The sequence below is a fragment of the Ranitomeya variabilis genome, chromosome 5, assembly GCF_051348905.1.
Source record: "Ranitomeya variabilis isolate aRanVar5 chromosome 5, aRanVar5.hap1, whole genome shotgun sequence".
NCBI classification, from domain to species: Eukaryota; Metazoa; Chordata; class Amphibia; order Anura; family Dendrobatidae; genus Ranitomeya; species Ranitomeya variabilis.
The window spans coordinates 179112906-179139959 of NC_135236.1; the positions used below are offsets into that span (position 1 = coordinate 179112906).

Genomic DNA, 27054 nt, shown 5'->3' on the forward strand with positions numbered 1-27054 from the left:
TATTTCATTAGTGTCGTGACTGCCGTTCACAGCTATAGATTTTCAGATGGATCTAAGACTATGCTCAAACTTGCATCCTGACAAGTGGAAAATTAATGTAAAAAATGTATACTTGAGAGAAAGCTGAGGGGACAAATAAGCGCAAGAGGGCCAGATAGCAGCGGTATGGGGGTGACATGGCAATGCTCACCTTGTAATGTGAGAAAGCACACTTAAATCGGTTGTCCGATCCAAAATGATAAGTCTGTAATCACTCTGGACGCTTGTTTGGAGACCATGGATTATTGACCTGGACGCTGGACCAGGGTCTTAAAAATTGAAATCTCTACTATTTACTCCAGATATTGTTTAAATGGAAACCATAATGTAATCCTAAACATAAATGTGAACAGTACCAAAAACAAATGTATTGTATGCAAATACATTCATTTTTCGGTGCACGAATGATTTATTTTAAAAAATAAAGAAATCCAGGCCTAATAGGACAGCAATGAGCTTTATTTAGCTGATGACAATATGCTGTTCATAAGCATCAACATTCACAACATGATAGGGCCGCCGCACATGTAGCCTGCATGTTCTGCTGCAGCAGCGTGGAAGGATAGCAATGTATGAACGCACTAGGTACCAGCTACTAGTGCTTTATTAATAATGGTGCATACAGATACTGTAGGCCACATAGCTTGCTTTACAAGAGCTTTGCATTAATGCTTGAACTGAACCACAGGAGCAGGAATACGGATGTCTTGTCCTTTCTCTAGTCTCTTCTCACAGTCAACCAGATAGTTCACTCCATCAATGACCAGCTGCACTAGTTCCACCTGCAGGGATTACATAGGGATTAGATAATGGCTCCAGTTAGTAAGAGTAAGTAGGTTGGAGAGATACTTTTGGCTCACAAATCAGCTTTCTGAACAAAGCTTATTGTGACCCAAAGGTGACACTACAAATATGTGCAGGATTAAACTGCTGGATGGCCTTATGTTTCAGGTCTTTTGTGGTAAAGACCATTCTTTACCATCACTCCGTAGTACTCGGATCTAGGATTAACAGAAACTTCCCGTTCCTTAAAGGATGTCATTTTAATGGTAATGGAATTTAATTTGGAATATGTCAGCAATTACACAATCTAAAGCTGCTGAACTTTACCTCAGATTTTCCCAAACGGTCTAGATTTGAGATATCGAAAGTGCTTCCAACAGCTGCTGTATCCACTCCTCCTGTTCCTCTTTTTTGGAGACGAAGATTCTCTAGAATCTTGGAGAAGCGAGTATCCTAAAAAAAGAACAAGTGGTTTCTCACCTCACCACTACATTATGGAAACTCAGGATGAAGATCCTATTGATTCTAAAATCGCCTTGGTCAGCCTGAATGACTCCCACCGATCTGTCATCCAAAAATCCTCTTTTACTTTGGAAGTAGTGTAAACCCAACATACCTTACTCAGTAGAGGTAGATTAATGTGTACTCCGGCACGTAGACCTGTGCCAAGATTAGAAGGACAAGTGAGGATATAGCCCAGCCTCTCATTCCACATGAATTCCCAGCCTTTCTCCTGAATTAATCTTTCAACCTACAAATGAACCATTTACAATGTCTTAGAGCATATAATCATCCAGGAAAAGAGTTTTAGAATGTCGGAACTAAGTATAGGGCATTATCTGCAGAACAACCTTTACACATTTTATAATCTAATATATAAATATGTATATACACAGTTGTGCTCAAAAGTTTATATACCCGGCAGAATTTTTGCTTGCTTTGCTTATGGTTGTGGCCAAAAAGTTCTATTTTGGTCTCATCATCACTCCAAATTACCTTGTTCCAGAAGTTCTGAGGCTTGTCTCCATGCTGTTTTGCATATTGTAGGTGAGATACTTTGTGGCATTTGCGCAGTAATGACTTTCTTCTGGTGACTCGACCATGCAGGCCATTTGTCTTCAAGAGCCTCTTTATTGTGCATCTTCAAACATCCACACCACTAGTTTTCAAAGAGTCCTGTATTTCAGCTGATGTTATTTATGGGTTTTGCTTTGCATCCTGAACAATTTTCCTGGCAGTTGTGGACAACATTTTTGTTGGTCTACCTGACCATAGTTTTGTTTTTACAGAGCCCCTGATTTCCTATTTGTTAATCACAGTTTGAACGCTGCTGACTGACCTTATCAATGCCTTGGATATCTTTTTGTATCACTTTCCTGTTTTATACAGTTCAACAAAATTTTTCCATAGATCCATTGACAATTCTTTTGCTTTCCTCATGACTCACAATCCAGAAACATCAGTGGCTGGATGAAAGATGCAAGAGTCTGTCTGGATCCCAGAAACTCACTCAGCTTTTATACACACACTGATTACAAACAAACAGGTCACATGTGAGGATGTTACCTTTAGTAGCCATTCAAACGCATTTGTCAACTTCTGTGCATGTTATCAGGCCAAAATAACCAGGATATGTGAAGTTTTAATCAGGGTCATTTGGATTTTTGAGTTGTCATTGTGATTTAAAAAGAGAAAACACGGTAATTTGGCAATAAATGGGAAAAAAGGCCAAGAGAACAAAAATTCTGCAGGGGTATGTAAACTTTTGAGCACAACTGTATAAACAGTGTATACGGAAAGTATTCAGACCCCTTTAAATTTTTCACTCTTTATTTCATTGCAGCCATTTGGTAAATTCAAAAAAGTTAATTTTTTTTTCTCCTTAATGTACACTCTGCACCCCATCTTGACTGAAATAAAAGAAATGTAGAATGTTTTGCAAGAAGAAGTTTGAGACCACCAGAAGTCTTCCCAGACTTGGCCGTCCAGCCAAACTGAGCAATTGTGGGAGTAGAGCCTTGGTGAGAGAGGTAAAGAAGAACCCCAAGATCACTGTGGGCCTTTATGGCAGAGCGGCCCGACAGAAGTCTCTCCTCAGTGCAAGACATATGAAAGCCCAAATAGAATTTGCTAAAAACACATGAAGGACTCCCAGACTATGAGAAATAAGATTCTCTGGACTGATGAGATAAAGATAGACCTTTTTGGTGAAAATTCTAAGTACTATGTTTGGAGAAAACCAGGCACTGATCCCCACCTGCCCAATACAATCCCAACAGTGAAACATGGTGGTGGTGGCATCATGCTGTGGGGGTGTTTTTTTAGCTGCAGGGACAGAACAACTGGTTGTTATTGAGGGAAACATGAATGCAGCCAAGTACAGAGATATCCTGCATGAAAACCTCTTCCAGAGAGCTCTGGATCTCAGACTTGGCCTAAGGTTCACCTTCCAACAAGACAATGACCCTAAGCACACAGCTAAAATAACAAAGGAGTGGCTTCAGAACAACTCTGTGACCATTCTTGACTGGCCCAGCCAGAGCACTGACCTAAACCCAATTGAGCATCTCTGGAGAGACCTGAAAATGGCTGTCCACCAACTTTCACCATCCAAACTGACAGAACTGGAGAGGCTCTGCAAGGAAGAATGGCAGAGGATCCCCAAATCCAGGTGTGAAAAACTTGTTGCATCATTCTCAAGAAGACTCATGGTTGTACTAGCTCAAAAGAGTGCTACTACTCAATACTAAGCAAAGGGTCTAAATACTTATGACCATGTGATATTTCAGTTTTTCTTTTCTAATAAATTTGCAAAAATTTCTACATTTCTGTTTATTTTCCAGTCAAGATGGGTTGCAGAGTGTACATTAATGAGAAAAAAATGAATTTAAATTTACCAAATGGCTGCAATGAAACAAAGAGTGAAAAATTTAAAGGGGTCTGAATACTTTCCGTACCCACTGTATATTGACTTTATGGAGTCTGAAAGCACAAGCCTTCTATGTCTTTTTTTTTACTTTCACATATAGTTCATTGCATGTAGTGGCCACTTCAAAAGGTATCCAGTAAGCCAAGTAGGGATGTAGCAGGTTATTCATGAAAATACTATATAACATTTGAAAGAGTTTGAACCTTATTCAATGAATTATCAAATATTTAAACTGTCAAAAGCTTTAGAATGCTGTAAAATTGGCAAGAGTGGGGACCTCAGTGCCGTCTACTGCACCTAGTAATTGGCTAAAGTGGTGTCTACGGCACCTAGTGATAGGCTTCAGCAGTGACCTCAGTGTTATCTACTGCTACTAGTGATTGGCTTCAGCGGGGACTGTTATGATCCTGGTGGTAGGATCTCAAACTGACCTGACACATATACCCTGAATATATAGGACAAGTTCTGGGGATGTGGAAGCTATACTGACCGCAATCCTGATCCTATCCAAACACACTAAAGGCAGCTGTGGAGCGTTACCTGAAAACCTAGACGCCTCGTCACAGCCTGAGAAACTGACTACCCCTAGAGAGAAAGCAAAGACCTCACTTGCCTCAGAGAAATATCCCCAAAGTTTTAGATAGCCCCCCACAAATAATAACGGTGAGTTAAGGGGAAAACACAAACGTAGTGATGAAACAGGTTTAGCAAATGAGGCCCGCTAATACTAGATAGGCAGATAATAGATAGGTGTCTGTGCGTTCAGTACAAAAGCTATCAAAAGTAAACCACGCAGAGAATACAAGAACCCCCACACCGACTCACGATGTGAGGGGCGCACTCTGCACCCCAGAACTAACCAGCAAGCAAAAAAATCACATAAAAGCAAGCTGGGCTGAACTCATAATATAATGAGAAACGTTTTCAAGGAAATAATGAGAAACTGAACAAGCAAACTTAGCTTCTCATAGCAGGAGACTGGTCACAAGGAATATTCAGGAGAGCACAGGATCAGGACTGAACACACCGACAGCAGGCGACAAGTAAAGGTCCAGGTGAGTTAAATAGGCCCAGCCTAGCAGGAGATGAAACAGCTGAGCCCAGCCAAGACCAGCCATATCGCTAAAGGCCACCAGAGGGAGCCCAAGAACAAACTCACACAGTACCACTCATGACCACAGGAGGGAGCCTGAGAACGGAATTCACAACAGGGGACCTCAGTGGTGTCTACTAGTGATAAGCGAATAAACTCGTTACTCGAGATTTCCCGAGCACGCTTGGGTGACCTACGAGTATTTTTTAGCACTTGGAGATTTAGTTTTCCTCACCTCAGCTGAATGATTTACATCTCTTAGCCAGCTTGATTACATGTGGGGATTCCCTAGCAACCAGGCAACCCTCACATATACTTGTGCTGGCTAACAGATGTAAATCATTCAGCTGCAAAGATGAAAACTAAATCTCCAAGCACTAAAAAATACTCGCAGGTCACCAGAGTGTGCTCGGGAAATCTCGAGTAACGAGTATATTCGCTCATCACTAGTGTCTACTGCACCTAGTGATTGGCTTCAGTGCTGACCTCAGTGGTATTTACTACACCTAGTAATTAGATTTAGCAGTGACCTCTGTAGTATCTACTGTATCTAGTGCTTGGCTTCAGTGGTGATCTCTGTAGTATCTACTGCACGTAGTGATTGTCTTCAGCGGTGACCTCAGTTGTGTCTACTGCAGCTAATGATGAGCTTCAGCGGTGAACTTAGTGCGGTTTACTGCACCAAGTGATTGGCTTCAGCGGTTACCCCAGTGATGTCTACTGCACCCAATGATTGGTTTCAGTGGTGGGCTGAATGGTGTCCACTGAAATCTAGTCATTGGTTTCAGCGGTGACCTCAGTGGTGTCTACTGCACCTAGTGAAAAGCTTCAGCTGTGACCTCACTGCTGTCTACTGCCCCTAGCGATTAGGTTCAGCGGTTACTTCAGTGGTGTCTACTCAACCTAATGATTGGCTTCATCTGTGACCTCAGTTGTGTCTATTGGATCTAGTCATTGGCTTCAATGTTGACCTTAGTGGTATCTACTGCACCTAGTGATTGGCTTCAGCAGTTACCTCAGTGGTGTCTGTTGCACCTAGTGATTGGCTTCTGCCGTGACCTCTGTAGTGTTTACTGCTCCTAATGAATAGCTTCAGCGGTGAACTCAGTGGTATCAATTATACCTAGTGATTAGCTTCAGTGGTGACCTCAGTGGTGTCAATAGCACCTAGTGATTGGTTTCAACCATGGTCTCAGTAGTGTCTACTGCAACTAGTGATTAACTTCAGCGGTGACTTCATTGGTCTCTATTGCACCTAGTGATTGGCTTCAGCGGTGACCTCAGTGCTGACCACTGCACATATTGATTGGCTTCCGCAGTGACCTCTGTGGTATCTACTGCACCTAGTGATTGGCTTCAGTGGTGACCTCAGTGGTGTCAACTGTACCTAATGATTGGTTTTAGCCATGGTCTCAGTTGTGTCTACTGCACCTAGTGATTGGCTTCAGTGTTGACCACAGTGGTATTTACTACACCTAGTGATTGACTTCAGCGGTGACCTGTGTAGTATCTACTGCACCTAGTGATTTTCTTCAGCAGTTACCTCAGTGGTGTCTACTGCACCTAGTGATTGGTTTCAGTGGCGGGATCAGTGGTGTCTACTGCAGCTAGTGATTGGCTTCAGTGGTGACCTCAGTGATGTCTACTATATCTAGTGACTTGGCTTCAGTGGTATCTACTACATCACTGCTAACCTCGGTGATGTTTACTACATACACTGCTCAAAAATAAAGGGAACACTTAAACAACAGAAGATAACTCCAAGTAAATCAATCTTCTGTTAAATCAAACTGTCCACTTAGGAGGCAACACTGATTGACAATCAATTTCACATGCTTTTGTGCAAATGGAATAGACAACAGATGGAAGTTATTGGCAATTATCAAGACACCCTCAATAAAGGAATGGTTCTGCAGTTGGGGACCACAGACCACACCCCAGTACCAATGCTTTCTGGCTGATGTTTTGGTCACTTTTGAATGTTGGTTGTGCTTTCACACTCGTGGTAGCATGAAACGGACTCCGCTTATCCAGGATGGCACATCAATGTGAGCTGTGGCAAAAAGGTTTGCTGTGTCTGTCAGCGTAGTGTCCAGAGGCTGGAGGCGCTACCAGGAGATAGGCCAGTACACCAGGAGATGTGGAGGGGGCCGTAGGAGGGCAACAACCCAGCAGCAGGACCGCTACCTCCGCCTTTGTGCAAGGATGAACAGGAGGAGCACTGCCAGAGCTCTGCAAAATGACCTCCAGCAGGCCACATATATGCATGTGTCTGCACAAATGGTTGAATGTTGGTTGTGCTTTCACACTCGTGGTAGCATGAAATGGACTCAGCTCATCCAAGATGGCACATCAATGTGAGCTGTGGCAAAAAGGTTTGCTGTGTCTGTCAGCATAGTGTCCAGAGGCTGAAGGCGCTACCAGGGAACAGGCCAGTACACCAGGATGTGGAGGGGGTCGAAGAAGGGCAACAACCCAGCAGCAGGACCGATACCTCCGCCTTTGTGCAAGGATGAACAGGAGGAGCACTGCCAGAGCTCTGCAAAATGACCTCCAGCAGGCCACAAATATGCATGTGTCTGCACAAATGGTTGAATGTTGGTTGTGCTTTCACACTCATGGTAGCATGAAACGGACTCAGCTCATCCAGAAGGGCACATCAATGTGAGCTGTGGCAAAAAGGTTTGCTGTGTCTGTCAGCGTAGTGTCCAGAGGCTGGAGGCGCTACCAGGAGACAGGCCAGTACACCAGGAGATGTGGAGGTGGCCGTAGGAGGGCAACAACCCAGCAGCAGGACCGCTACCTCCGCCTTTGTGCAAGGATGAACAGGAGGAGCACTGCCAGAGCTCTGCAAAATGACCTCCAGCAGGCCACAAATATGCATGTGTCTGCACAAATGGTTGAATGTTGATTGTGCTTACACACTCGTGGTAGCATGAAACGGACTCAGCTCATCCAGAAGGGCACATCAATGTGAGCTGTGGCAAAAAGATTTGCTGTGTCTGTCAGCGTAGTGTCTGGAGGCTGGAGGTGCTACCAGGAGACAGGCCAGTACACCAGAAGGAGTACAGAGGGGCTGACAGCACTCACTTCTCTGGGGCACCCGTTCCACGTCCAGGGAACCTTCCTGGATATTCCAAGACCATCCAATACAAAAATGAACAGCGCTCCACCCAGGTGTAGAAATCTTCAAGCAATGCTTTATTAAGCCATAGAATACACAGCGACGTTTCGACCAAAAACTGGTCTTTTTCAAGCATGCTTGAAAAAGACCAGTTTTTGGTCGAAACGTCGCTGTGTATTCTATGGCTTAATAAAGCGTTGCTTGAAGATTTCTACACCTGGGTGGAGCGCTGTACATTTTTGTATTGGAAGGCCAGTACACCAGGAGATGTGGAAGGGGCCATAGGAGGGCAACAACCCAGCAGCAGGACCGCTACCTCCGCCTTTGTGCAAGGATGAACAGGAGGAGCACTGCCAGAGCCCTGCAAAATGACCTCCAGCAGGCCACAAATATGCATGTGTCTGCACAAACGGTTAGAAACCGACTCCATGAGGATGGTCTGAGTGCCCGATGTCCACAGATGGGGGTTGTGCTCACAGCCCAACACCGTGCAGGACGCTTGGCATTTACCACAGAACACCAGGATTGGCAAATTTGCCACTGGCGCCCTGTGCTCTTCAAAGATGAAAGCAGGTTCACACTGAGCACATGTAACAGACGTGACAGAGTCTGGAGATGCCGTGGAGAGCAATCTGCTGCCTGCAACATCCTTCAGCATGACCAGTTTGGCAGTGAGTCAGTAATGGTGTGGGGTGGCATTTCTTTGGAGGGACGCACAGCCCTCCATGTGCTCGCCAGAGGTAGCCTGACTGCCATTAGGTACCGAGATGAGATCCTCAGACTCCTTGTGAGACCATATGCTGGTGCGGTTGACCCTGGGTTTCTCCTAATGCAGGACAATGCCAGACCTCATGTGGCTGGAGTGTGTCAGCAGTTCCTGCAAGATGAAGGCATTGAAGATATGGACTGGCCCGCCCGTTCCCCAGACCTGAATCCGATTGAGCACATCTGGGACATCATGTCTCGCTCCATCCACCAATGTCACGTTGCACCACAGACTGTCCAGGAGTTGGCGGATGCTTTATTCCATGTCTGGGAGGAGATCCATCAGGAGACCATCCTCCGCCTCATCAGGATCATGCCCAGGCGCTGTACAGTAGAGAGGTCATACAGGCAGATGGAGGCCACACAATACATAGCATCCTTTCCTTGTCATGAGGCATTTCCACTGAAGTTGGGTCAGCCTGTAATTTGATTTTCCACTTTGATTTTGAGTATCATTCCAAATCCAGACCTCCAAGGGATATTAATTTTGATTTACATTGATAATTTGTAATGTTTTATTGTTCTGAACACATTCCACTATGCAATGAATAAAAATCTGCAACTGGAACACTTCATTCAGAGATATTTAGGATGTGGTATTTTAGTGTTCCCTCATTTTTTTGAGCAGTGTATAACGTCTGGCTTCAGTGTTGTCGCCCCCGGAAGAAGCTGTTTGCGAAACGCGCATTGGGGTGAGGTGGGACGCTGGGTCTGCTACAGGTAGATATTATTATTATTACAATTTCTGGTCAATTACACATTTGTACCGGTTGTACTGTATGCATGCTTAGGCAGCCAGTATTGTACCAGATAGTATATGATTATGTATTCATTAACCCGCAGTACATGCTTTCAGTGATGTATACTACTGCTTGTGCACTATTGCATTGAATAGAAACTTTTTTCAATAAAGCTTTATTTTAATTTTACTCTGGATCTCTTCGTTTCGGCTGTCTCTTAGGTTAGACCGAAGTTAGTGATTATGCATTTGGAAGTGCCAGTTATATGATCTGGACGTTGGTGATTAGATTACACCTAGTGATTGTCTTCGTGATTGTCTTCAGCGGTGACCTCAGTGGTGTCTACTGCACCTTAGTGACTGGCTTCAGCGGTGACCTTAATGGTGCCTACTGCACCTAGTGATTGTCTTCAACGGTTACTTCAGTGGTGTCTACTGCACCTAATGATTAGCTTCAGCAATGACCTCAGTGGTGTCTGCTGCACCTAGTGATTAGCTTTAGCGGTGAGCTCAGTGGTGTCTACTGCACCTAGTGATTGGCTTCAGTGGTGACCTCAGTGATGTCTACTATATCTAGTGACTTGGCTTCAGTGGTGTCTACTACATCAGTGCTGACCTCGGTGATGTTTCCTATATATAAAGGCTGGCTTCAGTGGTGTCCTCAGTGGTGTCTACTGCACCTAGTGAGTGGCTATAGTGGTGTCCTCAGTGGTGTGTACTACATCTAGTAAATGGCTTCAGTTGTGTCCTCAGTCGTGTTTTCTACATTTAGTTCTTGGCTTCAGTGGTGCCTACTAGATCTAGTGTCATCTACTGCACCTAGTGGTTGGCTTCAGTAATGACATGTCCATGTGTGCACATCATCACTGGCAGGCAGAACAAAAGATCATCAGGTACACAGGAAGTAGTGACACTCAAGAAGCTGAGATCAGTTGTTATTTTGTAGAATTCCGTAAACTATCTTGAGGGGCTGGACAACGTTTTAAACACAGGTTTTCCCACTCTTACATGAATATGTATTTGTTTCCTTTATTGTGTGCAGACAGATGTATTAATGATGAGAATACCATCACTGGGTTTCTCAGATGTACTTTCATTAATGGGGTTACCCAGATGCAAATGTTATAGAACAAGGTCTTTACTCAACTCTTCTTCCTGCCAGAGCTCCAGCTATTCTCCTGGTGTTTATTTACCACTGCAGTCAATCTGTGACTTCAGCAATTACTTGCCAGACCACTGGCATCAGTGATTCCTGTAATTACAGCTCATTTACCATTTCCTCTTACCTCTTTGAGTCCCCTGCAGAAACGCTCAAAGACCCTTTTCATGTTTCCTCCTTTTTCCATAGAGATAACCCTGGTATGATCTTCTTCATTGATCCAAATAAGGAAGGTTTTCTCATTATTGTGCCTGTATGGATAGAAATGTTTTTGTATGCTATAAATACATGTATATTGTACATATATTACTAGCTTCCTCATGATATATTACAGCTCCATATAACCTCCAGTTATATTCAGCCAGAATAAGAACCTACAGTAAAGCCTTCTATGAGGTTTTCTTGTACTGACATATGTTTCTAATTTCATGCTCCGTAGGATGCCTTATGTAAATGTATTATTCCCTAAACATAGTGGTTCCAGCAAAAAAAAATGGCAGCTTTTGACATCACATGGAGCAAAACACCATGCGGCTTAATAGCTTTCTGCACACGTTGCTATAGGACCTTTCTTACATTCACACAATGCAGTCAGAGACCATTTTTCCCACAATGTTTTGTTTTGCAAAACTTTTGCTAAGATTTCAGAGCAATTATAGTAAAAGACGTGATTTATTCTATGTGAACGTACCCTAAGGTAAAATCACTGAGAATGTCCGATTTTGATTTGAGTCATGCATCAAAGTCGCCAATGCAAGTCTCTGGGTCTATGAAAAAAAATTGCATGTAGAAAAGCCGCGGAGACACCATCACGTGTTTCTCAACGCAAGCAATAAATAGCCAGGTCTTTCACCGGGAAGGAACAACCACGGGAAGGGCAGCATCCAATAAAGGAAAACCACCTATGCCAAAACATGGTATCCATCCACAGACAGCTGTTTCGGGGTATTTGCCCCTCATCAGTGTGGAGTAGGAAACTGGCTATTAGGAGCAGTGCCTAGTGAAAAGGCTATAAACATAAGGATGAATGACCTCGGGGAGATCAAAACATCCAACACCGTGGAGACACCATCACGTGTTTCTCAACGCAGTGATCCAGAACACTGCCCCTATCCATAAAGGGAAATATGCAAATGCATGTAGAAAAGCCGCGGAGAAACACGTGATGGTGTCTCCGCGGTGTTGGATGTTTTGATCTCCCCGAGGTCATTCATCCTTATGTTTATGAAAAAAAACTGGACAGCACTCAGAGGACATCTAATTGCTGTCTGTTTTCATGAACTGTTTAATAGAAGCATATAAAAACGCCATCTTTTTTTTAAAAAGAAAACTGATGAAACTTCGGTGGTAAAAACTGACGCTGATAAAACACTAGTGAAAATCGCTTATGTCCATTCTGTGCACAAAACAAGCAGCGTATTACAGTTCCAGTGAAGAAATCTCATGACCATTGAGCATTTTGTTATTCTGTTTAAACTGACCTGCGCTACAATGATTTTCCCCATAGACTTGAATGTGATGAGAAAAATCCATAGGTAAGAAAAATGCATGTGTGTTTTCATTGTGTTTCTGCAGTGGAAACACAGTAAAAATGGATGAAAAGCGAACATGACTTTATCAAAAAGTTTTATGAAAGCAAAAGTAGCAGAACGTTTCTAAAATAAAGGAGTAGGGACAAAAATGCTTGTTAAAACAATGCACTGAAAATGCAAGTAACCTTAATTATCTAATTGATTAAAAATCACCAGATTCTCATTGTGTGAACTTAAGCCGCTAAGTGCACACGTTGCAGAATTGCCGCGGAAATTTCCCCGGCAATTCTGCAACTCCTGCCGTGGGTATATCGCATGCGGAATTGGCATGCATATTCCTAGCATTTTGCAAGCATAATTAGCTTGCAGAATGCTAGCGTTTTCCAAGCGATCTGTAGCCTCTCTTGGAAAACTGATTGACAGGTTGGTCACGCTTGTCAAACATAGCGTTTGCCATGTGAGACCAACTTTTTACTATTGCTGCTGCCTATGCAGCATCAATAGTAAAAAGATATAATGTTAAAAATAATAAAAAAATAAAAAAAATTGTTATACTCACCTTCTGATGGTGTCACGGGGAGACTAGGTGAGCGAGAGCTAATAACCCGGGCCCCTGCAATTTCCCTCAGACTAGGGAAATCCTGACTGACCCTCTACCTGGAGTTTACACTGATGGTGTGCATGTCCAGGCCTCGACCCTCGCCCTGTCTCCTGTTTCAACCCGAGGCTGAAACCAACCGCCCACCACCCAGTGAAGAGGTAATACACCAATACCCACTGTTAGCACAGACAAGGATAAAGGAAAATATACACCACGCCGCAGTCACTCAGGAATACACTATAAATGTGCAGGGCAAAATAAATACAAATATAGGAAGGAGTAAATAAGACTAAGGAAAATACACCACCAGCCACGAATCTCCAACAACCAGCTCTCCACTCCAGACCGAGATAACAACGCACAAGACAGAAGCTATAATCGGCGACGCCCAATGATCAGGAGAACTATTTAAAGGCAATGGGCATGGCCCAGCTTCCAATCCGAGGATCAGGTAAATTAATCCCGGAACAGCTAGATAAAATCTAGCCGACGCCAATGAGCAAATAGTGGTCAAAAGCGGAATTACCGCTGTCTGTCGAACGACCTGGTCTGAACAGCGTCTGACATGACAGATGGCCCCTGGAGTCTTCCCGCCTCTCAGCGATGCACGCGGCGGCTTCCGTTCCTATATATGCTTTGTGTTCAGGACCTGTGATGACGTCACGGTCACGTGAACGCAACGTCACCGCAGGTCCTTCACACACAGCATCCCTGGAAACGGAAGTGGTAGCGTGCACCGCTGAGAGGCGGGAAGACTCCGGGGCCATCAGAAGGTGAGTATATCGCTATTTTTTATTTCAATTCTTTTTTTTTTACTAATTATATGGTGCCCAGTCTGTGGAGGAAAGTCTCCTCTCCTCCACCCTGGGTACCAACCGCACATGATCTGCTTACTTCCCACATGGTGGACATAGCCCCATGCGGGAAGTAAGCAGATCAATGCATTCCTAGGTGTGCGGAATCCCCGCGATTCCGCAAATTTTTGAACATGCTGCTTTTTTTATGGAAAGTGTTTCCGCTCAGGTAAACAACGCAGCATGTGCACAAAAAATGCGGATTGCATTCTATTAAATAGGATGCTTAATGTGAACGTTTTTTTGCGGTTTTATAGCGTTTTTATAGCGAAAAACAGTGAAAAAAAAGCGACGTGTGCACACAACCACAGGCCTCATTCACGTATTAGAAAAGCAGACTGAGTTTCATCAGTGATTTTTATCAGTGTGTCATCAGAGATTGGTCCGAGTTTTATCAGTTTTTTCACAGCTGAGGAAAATGTTTCTCCACCTTCTCCTATCAGTCGGTGGGATATGTACAGCACATGGATGAGATCTGGGTCCTGTCCTTTCCGATTTTTTTCATGTGCCAATAGACTCGCATTGCTGGTTTTGATCTGGCACTCGGATAAATATCGGACATGTCTCCATAAATATGCAATGACCATTCACTCCAAAGAAAAAACTCGGCATGTGAACAGCGCCATAGACTGTTAAAGGTACGTGTGCTATCCGCGCAAAACACAGATAGCACTTGTATGAGAAAAACTGACTGAGACATAAGGGTGCGTTCCCATAGGGGACAAATGCAGCAGATTTTCTGGAAGGAAAAATCTGCATTTTCCAGTGCGTGTTGTGTATGAGATTGTAAGAGCTGACTGCAGAGAATACTCATAGTGTAATCTCACTGGTGAGATGGATGGGAATCTGCAGCATGTGAATTTATGCTTGAAATGTCCAGTGCAAAAAGGCACATATGGGGCCTAACCACCATTTTCGCAATGAAGTCCGCAGCTGTATTTATCCACGTGGACTTCGCTGCGGCAAAGGAATGGACACCAAGTGTGCGGACTGAGCCAGCTGGCTTATAAAGCAGAGCTGCTGTCCTTCTGCAGAACATAAGCCCTGCGCTTGGCAGGGGGTGGACAGAAAGGGGCAGCTTATCCTGCCAGCACAGTATAACTTTCTTCTGCAGTTGAAGGGAAATTCTCTCTGAGACATTGAAAACAAAAGAGGATCTGTTATAAACACGAGGTTCTGATAAATAGTTGTGTACACAGCAACGTCTCACCAGATTCCACGGGCATCGGGCCAGTCACGCGCCATTCCTGCAGCTGTAAGGAGCGGGGATACAGGCTTGTCAAAGAGGAAGTGATCCTGGGGAACGAGGAAAGGAAGTTTTTACCCTGTACAAAGCTAGAGAATAAAGCTGCTTTGTGTCACTGTCTGATAAAATTAAGTGTTAGATTATTCCAAAGAAAACTGTATTTTATAAACACAAATTACATCAAGTAATTGATCTCATCCATTCATTACAGAATGTTGTGTGTTGCTGGGGTGGTAATGGTTCTGCAGATCAGGATATCACCTAAGGACAGCAAAGGTAAATTATTATCCACATCTAGTTTATTCTGTTTTAGTTTATTTCAGTGCATTACTGCCAGCCACGTTCTAACGCGGCATCAATGCTTTTTGCGGATGGATAAATAAACTACAAAGTTTCTTCTAACCTTTGCAATGTTAAAATGTTAAAAAAGGCATTAAATACTCATTGTGGAAACTTGGCCTTCAAGCCATGTTTACACAGGGTTACAGTATATGCCCTAGATTTTGAAGCGGATCTGTTCAAAAATTCACATTGTAGAGTATTCACAGGGTAGCGTCACACACTGTAATATGATATATTTTATATGTTTTTGACTATAATATGGGGGTAGCAAAAAGGTGTGTTTTTTATTAGCTTTTCCGCTGCAAAAGCCTCATAAACAATGCAACAAAAACTGAGATAAGATTGCAACAGAAACGCATGTTTTGCCATGAATTATGAACAGAAAACATAAAAGCAAAGAATAGATACGCTGTTTCAAATACATGTTAAAAACACATGAAAAAATGTGATATGTGCATTATAGGCGCGGTTTCTCATTTAAATATATGGGAATCTTGTTGTCAGACGATTTGAAATGTTTTTAATGTGCTTTTTGGCAGAACCAAAGAGTATTTGAAGAGTTTTTATTATGTAGATTTTGAAATGCATCTGTTTCAAGATCCACATAAAATAACTCAGCGTGAATATACCCTTGGCCGGGGACACACACAACGTATAAAAAAACGGTCCGTTTTTCACAGACGAGAATCGCACAAATGTTTCCAAAACAGTGATCCGTGTGCAGTGCGAGGATGCGATTTCCTCGCATCAAATGATCCATTTGACATCCATGTGACATCCGTATGGCATCCGTATGCCGAGATTTTCTCGCAGGCTTGCAAAACCGACATCTAATGGATGTTATGTGCTCAAATGTTCATTAAAACATATCTACAGTATGTATATACACTCACCGGCCACTTTATTAGGTACACCTGTCCAACTTCTTGTTAACACTTAATTTCTAATCAGCCAATCACATGGCGGCAACTCAGTGCATTTAGGCATGTAGACATGGTCAAGACAATCTCCTGCAGTTCAAACCGAGCATCAGTATGGGGAAGAAAGGTGATTTGAGTGCCTTTGAACGTGGCATGGTTGTTGGTGCCAGAAGGGCTGGTCTGAGTATTTCAGAAACTGCTGATCTACTGGGATTTTCACGCACAACCATCTCTAGGGTTTACAGAGAATGGTCCGAAAAAGAAAAAAAATCCAGTGAGCGGCAGTTCTGTGGGCGGAAATGCCTTGTTGATGCCAGAGGTCAGAGGAGAATGGGCAGACTGGTTCGAGCTGATAGAAAGGCAACAGTGACTCAAATCGCCACCCGTTACAACCAAGGTAGGCCTAAGAGCATCTCTGAACGCACAGTGCGTCGAACTTTGAGGCAGATGGGCTACAGCAGCAGAAGACCACACCGGGTACCACTCCTTTCAGCTAAGAACAGGAAACTGAGGCTACAATTTGTACAAGCTCATCGAAATTGGACAGTAGAAGATTGGAAAAACATTGCTTGGTCTGATGAGTCTCAATTTCTGCTGCGACATTCGGATGGTAGGGTCAGAATTTGGCGTAAACAACATGAAAGCATGGATCCATCCTGCCTTGTATGGAGCATCTTTGGGATGTGCAGCCGACAAATCTGCGGCAACTGTGTGATGCCATCATGTCAATATGGACCAAAATCTCTGAGGAATGCTTCCAGCACCTTGTTGAATCTATGCCACGAAGAATTGAGGCAGTTCTGAAGGCAAAAGGGGGTCCAACCCGTTACTAGCATGGTGTACCTAATAAAGTGGCCGGTGAGTGTATATGTCATTGAGACACACACATATATATATATATATATTCTGTATTTATATTCAGTTCAGCGCGATATATGTGAAAAGCCGGTAATTCAATTGCCGGCTTCTCATTTCTCCTTCACAAACCCGACATAATATGAGACATGGTTTACATACAGTAAACCATCTCATATCCCCTTTTTTTTGCATATTCCACACTACTAATGTTAGTAGTGTGTATGTGCAAAATTTGGGCGCTGTAGCTTGTAAAATAAAGGGTTAAATGGCGGAAAAAATTGACGTGGGCTCCTGCGCAATTTTCTCCGCCAGAATGGTAAAGCCAGTGACTGAGGGCAGATATTAATAGCCTAGAGAGGGTCCATGGTTATTGGCCCTCCCCCGGCTACAAACATCTGTCCCCAGCCACCCCAGAAAAGGCACATCTGGAAGATGCGCCTATTCTGGCACTTGGCCACTCTCTTCCCACTCCCGTGTAGCGGTGGGATATGGGGTAATGAAGGGTTAATGTCACCTTGCTATTGTAAGGTGACATTAAGCCAGGTTAATAATGGAGAGGCGTCAATTATGACACCTATCCATTATTAATCCAATTGTCTGAAAGGGTTAAAAAACACACACACATTATTAAAAATTATTTTAATGAAATAAACACACAGGTTGTTTTAATATTTTATTGCTCTCTCAATCCACCTGAAGACCCTCGCTTGGCAAAATAATAAACCCGCAATATACATACCCTCTGATGAACTGTCAGGTCCCACGAAGTAAATCCATCTGAAGGGGTTAAATCATTTTACAGGCAGGAGCTGTGCTAAAGCACTCGCTCGTGTCTGTAAACCCCGGGTGCTGAAAGGAAAGCAGGATGATCTGTAGTTACCTTGAGTTGCGGTGAGGCGCCCTCTGTAGGATGAACTCACATGAACTCGAGCGTGGGAACTTTTCCAAGGCTGCAGTTCATGAGAACATCCACCAGAGGGCGCCTCACCGCGACTCAATGTAAGTACAGATCACCCAGCTTTCCTTTCAGCACCCGGGGTTTACAGGTACGAGCGAGTGCTTTAGCGCAGCTCCTACCTGTAAATTGATTTAACCCCTTCAGATGGATTTACTTCGTGGGACCTGACAGTTCATCAGAGGGTATGTATATTGTGGGTTTATTATTTTGCCAAGCGAGGGTCTTCAGGTGGATTGAGAGAGCAATAAAATATTAAAACAACCTGTGTGTTTATTTCATTAAAATAATTTTTAATAATGTGTGTGTGTTTTATTAACCATTTCATACAATTGGATTAATAATGGATAGGTGTCATAATTGGCGCCTCTCCATTATTAATCTGGCTTAATGTCACCTTACAATAGCAAGGTGACATTAACCCTTCATTACCCCATATCCCACCGCTACACGGGAGTGGGAAGAGAGTGGCCAAGTGCCAGAATAGGCGCATCTTCCAGATGTGCCTTTTCTGGGGTGGCTGGGGACAGATGTTTGTAGCCAGGGGGGGCCAATAACCATGGACCCTGTCTAGGCTATTAATATCTGCCCTCAGTCACTGGCTTTACCACTCTGGCGGAGAAAATTGCGCAGGAGCCCACGCCAATTTTTTGCGCAATTTAACCCTTTATTTGACACGCTACAGCGCCCAAATTTTGCACATACACACTACTAACATTAGTAGTGTGGAATATGCAAAAAAAAAGGGGATATGAGATGGTTTACTGTATGTAAACCATGTCTCATATGCTGTCGGGTTTGGGAAGGAGAAATGAAAAGCCGGCAATTGAATTGCTGGCTTTTCTCTAACACCGGTGCGTATTTCTCGCAATGGACACACATGGTCCGTGTGTAATCCGATTTTTTCTCGCACCCATAGACTTGCATTGGCGAGTCTCGGCCGAGATACGTTGACAATCGCAGCATGCTGCGATTTCACTCGGATCCTGAATACGGTGGAGAAAATATCGGATGATGGGAGCTGCACCATAGATTAACATTGGGCCGAGTGCTATGCGATTTTTTATCGCATAGCACTCGTCCGTATTACGGTCTAGTGTGACCCCGGCCTAACTCAGCGTGAATATACCCTAAGCCAAAAATAGGAGAGAAAAAAAGGAAAGGGAAAGATTTGTACCTATAATGGTTTGGGGCCCACAGATGATTTTTACTTACAAATATTGATGCAAAATACTGCTCTCAAAACAGTTTCAGACACTCATTCTTCACTTTGCTGGATGAGATAGAGAACCATACTATATTATTATAGTTAAACATTGTGTAGTGTGATGATGAATCGGAGCTTGAACGCTGTATTCACAGCTATCTGCGACTTGGCTCTCTCTATAAGGGCTCGTGCACACAACTGATCTTCTTGTGCAAGTGCTATGAGGTCCGCGCGCCATCTGATTTTCACGGACTGACAGAATATAGGAAATGGAGGATTTTTTTTCCCTTCGTGTCTGAGGAAAACTGATGCCACTGTGATGATCACAGTCTGATCTGAATAAATGGGCTGTTTTTCTTGGATATGGAGAAATCGGCAGTGTGAATGTACCCTAAAAGTGGCTCTCACTATACGCCTAGCTCAGAAATGTTCCCTCTTACATCTATTAGCTGCTGCTGTTCTTTGTCTGTCATGTCACTTAGTCTGTAGTATCGTCCAGCCAGGTCTCCAGAAAGACCACTGAGGGCATCAGCTGACACTCGCTCCACCTCCCTCCTCTCTGCCCGAGTGCATGCTGGGGGCAGGCTGAGACCTCTGATACTTCTTCCTGTCCGAACCCGAGATGACAGTACATAACGTTCATCAAAATGGCCGGCTTTAATCTGCCAAAAATAAAAAAACATGTTACAAAATTGCAAAACGTATCATAAATGAGTCCATGCTAATATTCACGATCAATGTATTCTTCTATTAATACCTTGCTGGCATCTAAGTCTGTGGGATGTTTCATGTTTCTTGGATCATATCCATTGTGACGCTCCTTTATTACAGGATCAAAAATATCTGCAAATACCTGAAACATAAAAAAAAAATCTCTTCAGACATTCTTACAGGTTACGGTTCTTACTTTGTAACTTATCTAGTGTATCAAGATATTTGTGGGCAAATCAGTGGCATAAATAAATCTCTCCTGTGAATCCACTCTATATCAATGCTAATAATAAAGTGTATATCATATTGGGTGCTATGTACAGAGAAGAAGAGGTCCCATTGCAAAAATTAAAATGGAGACCTTAACCAGATTCTGGATATGCACATCCCTTCCTTGGAAAGATAAACTGCTTTTATTCTGTGGAAGACATAACCTGTACAATGAAGAGAAGGGTGAACATTATTTCCCTATGCATATTTTAATGTAAAAAAAACCCACACACAACCAAAAAATAATCATCGGTGTGCAGTCAAACGGCCGTATATCACGGATGACAATCACATCGCAATGCTCACACTGGCTGACGGCTCTCCTGACCCAAGCATGACAGCATGTATTTCTATGCAGCTATCACGTTTTAAGTCAGGAGAGCAGCCAGCCAGTCCGTGCAATGCGATGTGATCATCGTCCGATCTATACTGCCATCTGACTGCCCCTTTAGGCTGTGTGCCCAAGATGAGTTTTTGTATCTGCATATTTTCACTGCTATAAAAACATTGTGTATTACAGTTCCAGCACAGTGGATGGGATTTATAAAATCTCCTGCCCTCTGTGCTTTTTTTTAATCTCAGCGTAAACTGATTTGAGGTGTATATTTCAAATACACATCATGCAATTTCTCTACCGTGTGTTTTCAGATTTTCCCATAGACTTATATTAGATGTGAAAAGTTTGCAAAAAAATGAATATGCATTTTTTGTGCATTCTCACTGTGGAAACACATAAAAAACGCAAGTAATCCGCACATGACTTTATCAACAAGGTTTTGTCTAAGGCTGGTTTCACACTAGCGTTTGGCAGGGCTGCAGATGAAATCCTTCTTCCTCCGTTAAGCCTCGCCCACTGCCGCACCTCTTCCTTCAGCTCCGCCTACTTCTGCATGCATCCTGCGTACCCTATCTTTAACATTGGGTACGCAGGCCATGCGGATGTATGCGGATGCCTCCTCATACACCATTTTGACCCTGCGCCGACCGCAATAAAATGCAACATGTTGCGTTTGACGCAGGTCAGCGCAGCGTCAAGACGACACATGCGGAGGCATCCGTATACATCCACATGGCCTGTGTACCCAATGTTAAAGATAGGGTATGCATGACACATGCAGATGTAGGCGGAGGTGAAGGAAGAGGCACGGGAGTGGGCGGGGCTTAAAGGAGGAAGAAGGATTTCATCCGCAGCCCTGCCGAAAGCTGGTGTGAAACCAGCCTAAGAAGTATCAAAAACAAAGCAACTTTATTTAAAACATGATAAACCATAAAGCGACAAAACCTCAGGGTCAAAAACATGATAAAAATGCATGTGAAAAACTCACTAAAAATGCAATGAAAAAAATTCAAGTAATCCAATATATTTATGACTAAGTTCCCACAATGAGCTTTTGATGTTAGAGATTTTCTGCACCCATTAAGTAAAATAGTTTGATTGCATTTTTTTTCGAAAATATGTAGCATAAAAAACTCACCAAAAAATCATCGTGGTAATGTAGCCTAAGGCCATGTGCATGGAGCGCCCGCTAGGGCCATGGAGTACTCGGGCCAGGTCCGACGGGGGGTTTGTCACAACAGCAGTGACCTGATCTGTGGCCCTGGGTGTTCAATGTAAAATTAATTGAAAGGGAAATAAAGTTTATAGGGGATTTGTTTGTGACGCCACCCGTGGTGTACGGCAATAAGGGAAATGGCCAACGCTGCGATTCAGGTCCACTGGGGCAGTTGGTGACACAGCTGAGAAGTTACAGCTCTCCACGGGTGGAGCTAGGCCCCACGGCAGTGGAAGTGTTAAGTCAATGATGGTGAATGCTGTAGTGCAGGGCAGGTGATGCAGTAAATAATCCTGAGGACACAGCAAGGTGCAGTTTCCACACTTTACTCACAGTTCTGAGATGCAATCCCCAGCCGGGTGCTGTGTCCTCTGGGTCTGTCTGTGGTCCAGCCAGCTCTCAGGTAATTTGGGGTTCACTTTCCTGAGACTCCCTTTCTTATATTCCTTCCTTGGCTGTCTTTCTGCGCTGGCTTCACCCTCCTGCCCTGCGCCTCACACACAGTGTCCCGAGCCAGCAGCTGATCCTGTCAGGCGATGTCCTCCTGGTCCCCTTGATACTATGTGTGAATGTGTGTGGATGTGGCTGTTTGCACCTACAGTTACCACAGCCTCCGGCTTGCTAGCTGAGTCTTGTAGTTCCTCTACTAGACTGGGGACCAGTTCCCCCACTGTGACCAGGTCCTTCCACCTGACTACGGTTGGTGTGGATTCAGGCGCCCAGGATGGGTTCCTCACTTTCCTGGCCCCTAGGACCCCTTCTCCCTCTCTCAGGAGCTTCTTTCTCCACGTCTGCGATCATCCACTTTTCCTCACCAATTCTCTAACTGACTAACTAATTCCTCCCTCTTGTTTCCATGACAACTCCTCACAACTGTCACACTCCAACCACACCCTCTACCTAGCTCCCCCTCCAGCCTGATGGGGCCCTCCCTCAATAGGGTCCGCCCAGATCCCCTGGCCTGGAGTTGTGTGGTGTTGAATGCTAGTGTGTGAGTATCGGGTAGTGCTCCCTCCTTACCTGAGAGCGGAGTACCACACCTCTGGCTGAGGTGCAGTACCTCTGTGGTGACTGGACTCATAGGGGCGCCACATGCACACTTTGAGTATTTGTTGAGTTTTTTACCTCAATATTTGTAAGCCAGGAGTGGCTGATAAATACAGAAGTGGTGACGTGTTTCTATTATTCTGTACTTTTCCTCTGACTGTTCCACTCATGGTTTTGGCTGACAAATATTAAGGTAAAAACTCACCAAATACTCAATGGGTGCACCTAGCTTTATAGTATCAGTCATATATGACACAAAGTATCAATTCTTATTAAAGGGGTTTTCTGGTAATAAGTTTTTTATTCCTATTTGCTTGCACTGGATACAAATCATAAACTTCTGTTTCTGATCCTCATGTGCTCCAGCGACACCGCTCTGCCGCTGCTTCGGTCTTTATTAATCCAAAAAGAAAGGAAAGGTCCGACTTCCAATGGCAGTCAGTTATAATGTGTTTGGAGGTTTCTCCTACTATTGCAATGTATTTGGATTTTAACAAGACAACAAAGATATGGTTTTAATCGATAATCTTTGACCTGGAAGCCGGATTTTTCCTTTTCCTGAAGAAAGAAGAAACGCTGAACAATGGTGTGGGCTCAGTGCTTCCAAACTGTCCGAATCAACTACAGAAGAGGTTAGATGGTTTTCTAACTTCATGTTCAGTTTGTGGACAAGCTGTAGCGGTAAAGTCGTGACTACAGCTCCCGTGACCACTGCAGCCAATCACTCGGCTAAATGGCACACACCATCTGCTTTGACATCACCATCAATACCTGATTAGTTACAGTGGTCATGTGCATTGTAGTCATGATGATGACACCTCTGCAGATTGTCAACGAATACCAAAGCAGTGGTAGAGAGGCATCATTGCAGGCCAGGACGTCACCTCTCTGCTGTCCAGAATCCCAGAGAATCAGCCATATCCTCCTTCCTCTCCTTTAACTTCCTAAAGCTCAATGTGGACAAAACTGAACTCAGAATCTTTCCTACATATGACCTAATCCCCCTACTCTATCTATCTATCTATCTATCTATCTATCTATCTATCTATCTATCTATCTATCTATCTATCTGTCTATCTCAATTAAAGGGAACCTGTCACCCCATTATTTCAATATGAGCTAAAAATAGCTTTAAATAGGGCCTGAGCTGTGCTTTATAACTGTGTCTTTATTGTCCCCTGATTCTCCACCTTTGCTGCCAAAATACCTTAGCAAAGTCTCCGTTTTCGCCTGTCAATCACGGCGGTTTGGTCAAATGGGTGTTGTGAATTCGCTGTTTCTCCCCCACCTCTTGCTTTTCCCTAAGTAATTTCTTCCCAGCGTTTGCGTAGTGCTTCGCGTCTGCGCAGTTAAGTCTAATGTCGCGCCTGCGCATTATGCTTTGCCCAACTGTGGGCATAGCATACAGCTCGTCTCTGCGCATGCGCGGCTCTTCTCTGTAACCTGTGTGCCCCGGAAGTCTGGCTATGCAAATAGTGTTGTCCTGGATGCCGGTAAAATTTCCCCATCCAGAACTTCTTGCGTAAGTTTTGTAGATAAGCAACTTACGCAAGAAGCTCTGGATGGGGAAATTTTACCGGCATCCAGGACAACACCATTTGCATAGCCAGACTTCCGGGACACACAGGTTACAGAGAAGAGCCGCGCATGCGCAGAGACGAGCTGTATGCTATGCCCACAGTTGGGCAAAGCATAATGCGCAGGCCCGACATTATACTTAACTGCGCAGGCGCGAAGCACTACGCAAACGCCGGGAAGAAATTACTTAGGGAAAAGCAAGAGGTGAGGGAGAAACAGCGAATTCACAATGCCCATTTGACCAGACTGCCGTGATTGGCAGGCGAAAACGGCGACTTTACTAAGGTATTTTGGCAGCAAAGGGGGGGAATCAGGGGACAATAAAGACACAGTTATAAAGCCCAGCGCAGGCCCTATTTAAAGCTATTTTTAGCTCATATTGAAAAAATGGGGTGACAGGTTCCCTTTAATGACAATAATGACACCATGCTCTCCGCAGTACTAGAAGTCCGCTGCCCCGGACAAACCCTTAACTTTGCCCAGTCTTTCAAACCACACATCCAAGCTCTTACAAGCCCCTTCTGCCTCCAATTCAAAAATATTTTCCAGACTTTGTCCTTTCCTCAACCCTGATTGTACTAAAGTGTTAGTGCAAGCTCTCATTATCTCCCACCTCGAGTCCTGTAATATCCTCCTCTATGGCCTCTCAGCCAACACCCTAGCACTTTTCCAGTACATCCTTAACTTTGCTATTCAATTAATCCACCTCTCTCCTAGCTACTCCTCTGCTTCTCCCCTCTAGAAATCCCTTCATTGGCTCCCAATTCCTGAACGTATACAGTTCAAACCGCTAACACTGGTTCTCAAAGCCGTCCATAATCTGTCTCCTCAATATGTCTCCGAACTAATCTCACAATACATTCCAACGCACAACCTCCAGTCCTTCCAAGACCTTCTTCTTTCTTCCACACTCAAACGTTCCTCACCCAATCATCTCCAAGACTTCTCCCTAGTATCTCTCCATCCTATGGAATTCTGTGCCGCAACACATCCGATTATCCGCCACTCTAGGAACTTTCAGATGGATCTTTAAAACCCTGATCTCTTCAAGAAAGTTTACAGCCTACAATGACCCCACTGCCACCTCAACACCACCGAAGCTGCGGCAACCTCCTACCCTGCTGTCTCCTTCCCCGTTATCCTGTACACTGTAAGCCTGTGAGGGCAGGGTCTTCTCCTTTCTGTACCAGGTTGTCATTGTTAGGTTGTTCACCATAATTTACATTTGTATTTTGTATGTAACCCCTTCTCATGTACAGCACCATGGAATCAATAGTGATATATAAATAATAATAATAATAATAATTTATAATAATAACTCTTATAAAAATGATGTCTGAACATTGTTTTGTTTCTCTCAACAAAACATTTGATTGATGATGCTACAAATAACAGTCAAGAAGGGCAACCCATTCATTACTATTGTGAAGTGATAATGAACTACAGTATATCGAGTTATCAAGATTAAACTGTCAAAGAGTCTGTTAATTACATGACTTTATCTGTCCTATAAAAAGCAAAACAGCTTTCATGTTGACAAGGATATTGTTCAGAAAAAGAAAATTGTTGCCTCGGGATGATAATGTGCTCCCCTTTGCTTTCACACAGTATTAACTATGAGATTTCAGTAGTTCATTCCTTAGAACAAATACAGATTGAACCTTCTTTACGTTTCCTTTTGGTTTAGCATATTCTGAGATTATTTATGAGCTCTTTCAACATGATTTCTAGATACTATGTCAGGAGATGTCTGTACTAAGTGTGGCCATGCAGTGGTTGTGATGCGAGTTGCACAACCTCTCCATGGCCACACATAGTATAGACATCTATGATCAAGAGGTTCGCTTGCATGTCGTGATATTGTATTAAATTTGTTTTGTCAAAAATCAGAGTCCTAAATGAAATTCAAGAAAAAGTGAGGGTGGACACATCTGGACCATGTTCAAAAAACCATACAGTGTACATGAAAATCCAGTATAAGTCCATACTACTGCCTTCACCCTGCTCTCTTACCTCATAGCATTCTTCATCTCCTGCTACCATCCCCACAGTTTTAATGAAGGGATGTCCTGGGTTATCTACACCGGTCTGAATGCATTGATCAAGGGTGAAGCCATTAGGAGTGGACTTGTTGCAGAGCTTGGCGTAGATGGAAGGAGATAAGTTACTTGCCATACAGTTATTATGTTTCCGGAGGTCTGGGTACTCTGCACTGTAAAAAAACAAACAAACAAGTTAAACTGACTTGACACTATCTCAAAGTATAAACCTAAATTATATAGAAGGCAAAACCATTTTGTCATTTGTGAAATCAGGTACGGCTCTAGACAAAGTACCGGGTACATACACTCACCGGCCACTTTATTAGGTACACCATGCTAGTAACGGGTTGGACCCCCTTTTGCCTTCAGAACTGCCTCAATTCTTCGTGGCATAGATTCAACAAGGTGCTGGAAGCATTCCTCAGAGATTTTGGTCTATATTGACATGATGGCATCACACAGTTGCCGCAGATTTGTCGGCTGCACATCCCAAAGATGCTCCATACAAGGCAGGATGGATCCATGCTTTCATGTTGTTTACGCCAAATTCTGACCCTACCATCCGAATGTCGCAGCAGAAATCGAGACTCATCAGACCAAGCAACGTTTTTCCAATCTTCTACTGTCCAATTTCGATGAGCTTGTACAAATTGTAGCCTCAGTTTCCTGTTCTTAGCTGAAAGGAGTGGTACCCGGTGTGGTCTTCT

General features: G+C 43.7%; 1 protein-coding gene across 2 annotated transcripts in view; it reads right to left on the bottom strand.

Moving 5' to 3' along the window:
- Nucleotides 1-480: 480 nt before the first annotated feature.
- Nucleotides 481-27054, bottom strand: part of CKMT1A (creatine kinase, mitochondrial 1A) — a 65214-nt gene continuing 38640 nt past the window's right edge. For both annotated transcript variants that reach the window (XM_077263581.1, XM_077263583.1), the window contains exons 3-10: nt 26319-26517; nt 19904-19999; nt 19587-19808; nt 14829-14914; nt 10759-10882; nt 1439-1573; nt 1150-1275; nt 481-821 (exon numbers count right to left, since the gene is read on the bottom strand). In XM_077263581.1, coding sequence (XP_077119696.1) covers nt 705-821; nt 1150-1275; nt 1439-1573; nt 10759-10882; nt 14829-14914; nt 19587-19808; nt 19904-19999; nt 26319-26517 — 1105 coding nt within the window. In that variant the 3' untranslated portion in view covers nt 481-704. The remainder of the gene's footprint in view (nt 822-1149; nt 1276-1438; nt 1574-10758; nt 10883-14828; nt 14915-19586; nt 19809-19903; nt 20000-26318; nt 26518-27054) is intronic.